The 1,847-nt window shown below is 34.8% G+C and overlaps 1 protein-coding gene across 1 annotated transcript; it reads right to left on the bottom strand.

Moving 5' to 3' along the window:
- Positions 1 to 3: 3 nt before the first annotated feature.
- LOC105461135 (probable cytochrome P450 6a13) lies at positions 4 to 672 on the bottom strand (the record flags this gene model as incomplete). Its single annotated transcript, XM_011707619.1, has 2 exons — positions 445 to 672; positions 4 to 260 (listed from the first exon to the last, which is right to left on the bottom strand). Coding segments are annotated over exons 1-2 (468 nt in total), but the record flags the coding sequence as incomplete, so codon positions are not given.
- Positions 673 to 1,847: the final 1,175 nt, after the last annotated feature.

Raw genomic sequence — 1,847 nt, forward strand, 5'->3', positions numbered from 1 at the left:
GTTCTCACCAATGCAGTTTCGTGGACCTTCGCCAAATGGTAAATAAGTGTAAGGATGCCTTTTTTCTATTTCGTCAGCGTTGAATCGCTCTGGATCAAATTTATCCGGATCCGGATATATTGACGGATCTCGATGCAAACCAAGCATTGGTATAGTTATTAAGGTCCCCTTTGGCACGCGAATATTTGTTGTAGGTAAAACTACTTCTTTGGTGCAAATGCGATTCAAATAAGGAAGAGGTGGGTATTTCCTCATAGTCTCTGCACAATTTGTAAGAGAAAAAGTATGAGAGTACATCTCTTCCAAAAAAAACAAACAATTTATATACTTTACATAAAAGTATATGTAAGAAATTTATCTTTATGTTGCAGAATCTTCCTCTTTTGTTAAAAATTGCATCTCTGAAGTGGAGACTCTTAAGTAGAAATGCGATAATATACTTGCCACTTATTACTTTGTGAAGATATGTCATTTCGTTCACACCGTCATACGTTAAATCGTTATACTTTGCCAATATTTTGTCAATTTCTTTGTGAACTTTATCTTGTATATCTTGATGTTGAGCTAATTCATACAGAGCGAAAATCAACGTCATCGAAGTGGTTTCAAAGCCAGCTATGAAAAAAATATAACTTTGCGCAGCAGCTTCTTTCATAGTCAGTTTATTTATGTTTGCTGTGGGTAAATAAATTAACATAGTTTTGTTACTGATCTCATGTAAAAAATGTTCAGAAGAAATCTTAATTATCATAACTGCAATGCAAGATAACATATACCCAGACAGCCAGTTAATGCAGAAACAGATTTTGAGTAGAATCTGTTCCCAATGTTTGATGACAGAAAGCCTACAAATTTTGGACAGAGTCTGTAATATCTAACAATGTTAGTAAATTACTTTTATGATATAAATATGTAACAAAATAACAAAAAAGCTTGCTGATATACATTTGCATTGGCAGCAGAAATCTGCAAGTAGGATTTGCAGCTCCTGTTCAATTTCTGCTGCCAATCTATTAGCTGTCAGCAAGCTTTATTGATAAATCCTGAGCTTAATGCGGATGCAAATGGCTTATATCAGTGAAAATCTAATCGAATTTGCTGCCAATTTAATTGTCAGTAAATTGCAAGCATTTTGCTATCAGGGTATCCAGATAGCAAAAGGCAGAATGTCGACAGACTGGTAGCTTTTAAATAGAAAATATCAGCAGATTGACATTTTCTACATGCGTGTTGCATCAACTGTTTCATTCTGCTCCATTTTTGTCGACAGAATTTGTTAACATGCTTAGGTACATATTGGTGGCAGAAATCAAACAGAACCTGCTGACAAAACTTGACCGCAGACTAGCGACCAGGATCTTATACTGACGGAATCTGATGATAGCAAATTCGTTTAAATTGGCAGCAGAAATCGAGCAGATTTTGCTGTTTTGTTCTAAATATTTAAATTGTGACATCATTGCGGTATTGAAAGATTATTAAAAATGATATTTTTATTTTTTTGCGAGAAACGGATACTAACACATAGCGACAGTTTTGCAAGTACTTAATAGTGATAGCGCAGATTCTACTCAGTTTTTGTCGACAATCTGACAACTCTGCGCTTGAGAGATCTGCTCGATTTTTACTGCCATTTCGCCATCAGATTATATCGCGCAGATTCTATTCTATTCTATCGCTAATCTGCCGTCAGATTATGTCAGCAGACTTATATTTCTAATAACAGTTTGCTGACATTGTTATATGTATTAAACTCTGTGTGCAATATGTTGTCATTCTACGATTAAACATTGATTAATATCATGTTATGTCCAAATTTTGGCTGCGTTCAGTAGAGAAAGCAGCTT

This window comes from Wasmannia auropunctata, unplaced genomic scaffold (genome assembly GCF_000956235.1).
Source record: "Wasmannia auropunctata unplaced genomic scaffold, wasmannia.A_1.0 LD308412.1, whole genome shotgun sequence".
Taxonomy (NCBI): domain Eukaryota; kingdom Metazoa; phylum Arthropoda; class Insecta; order Hymenoptera; family Formicidae; genus Wasmannia; species Wasmannia auropunctata.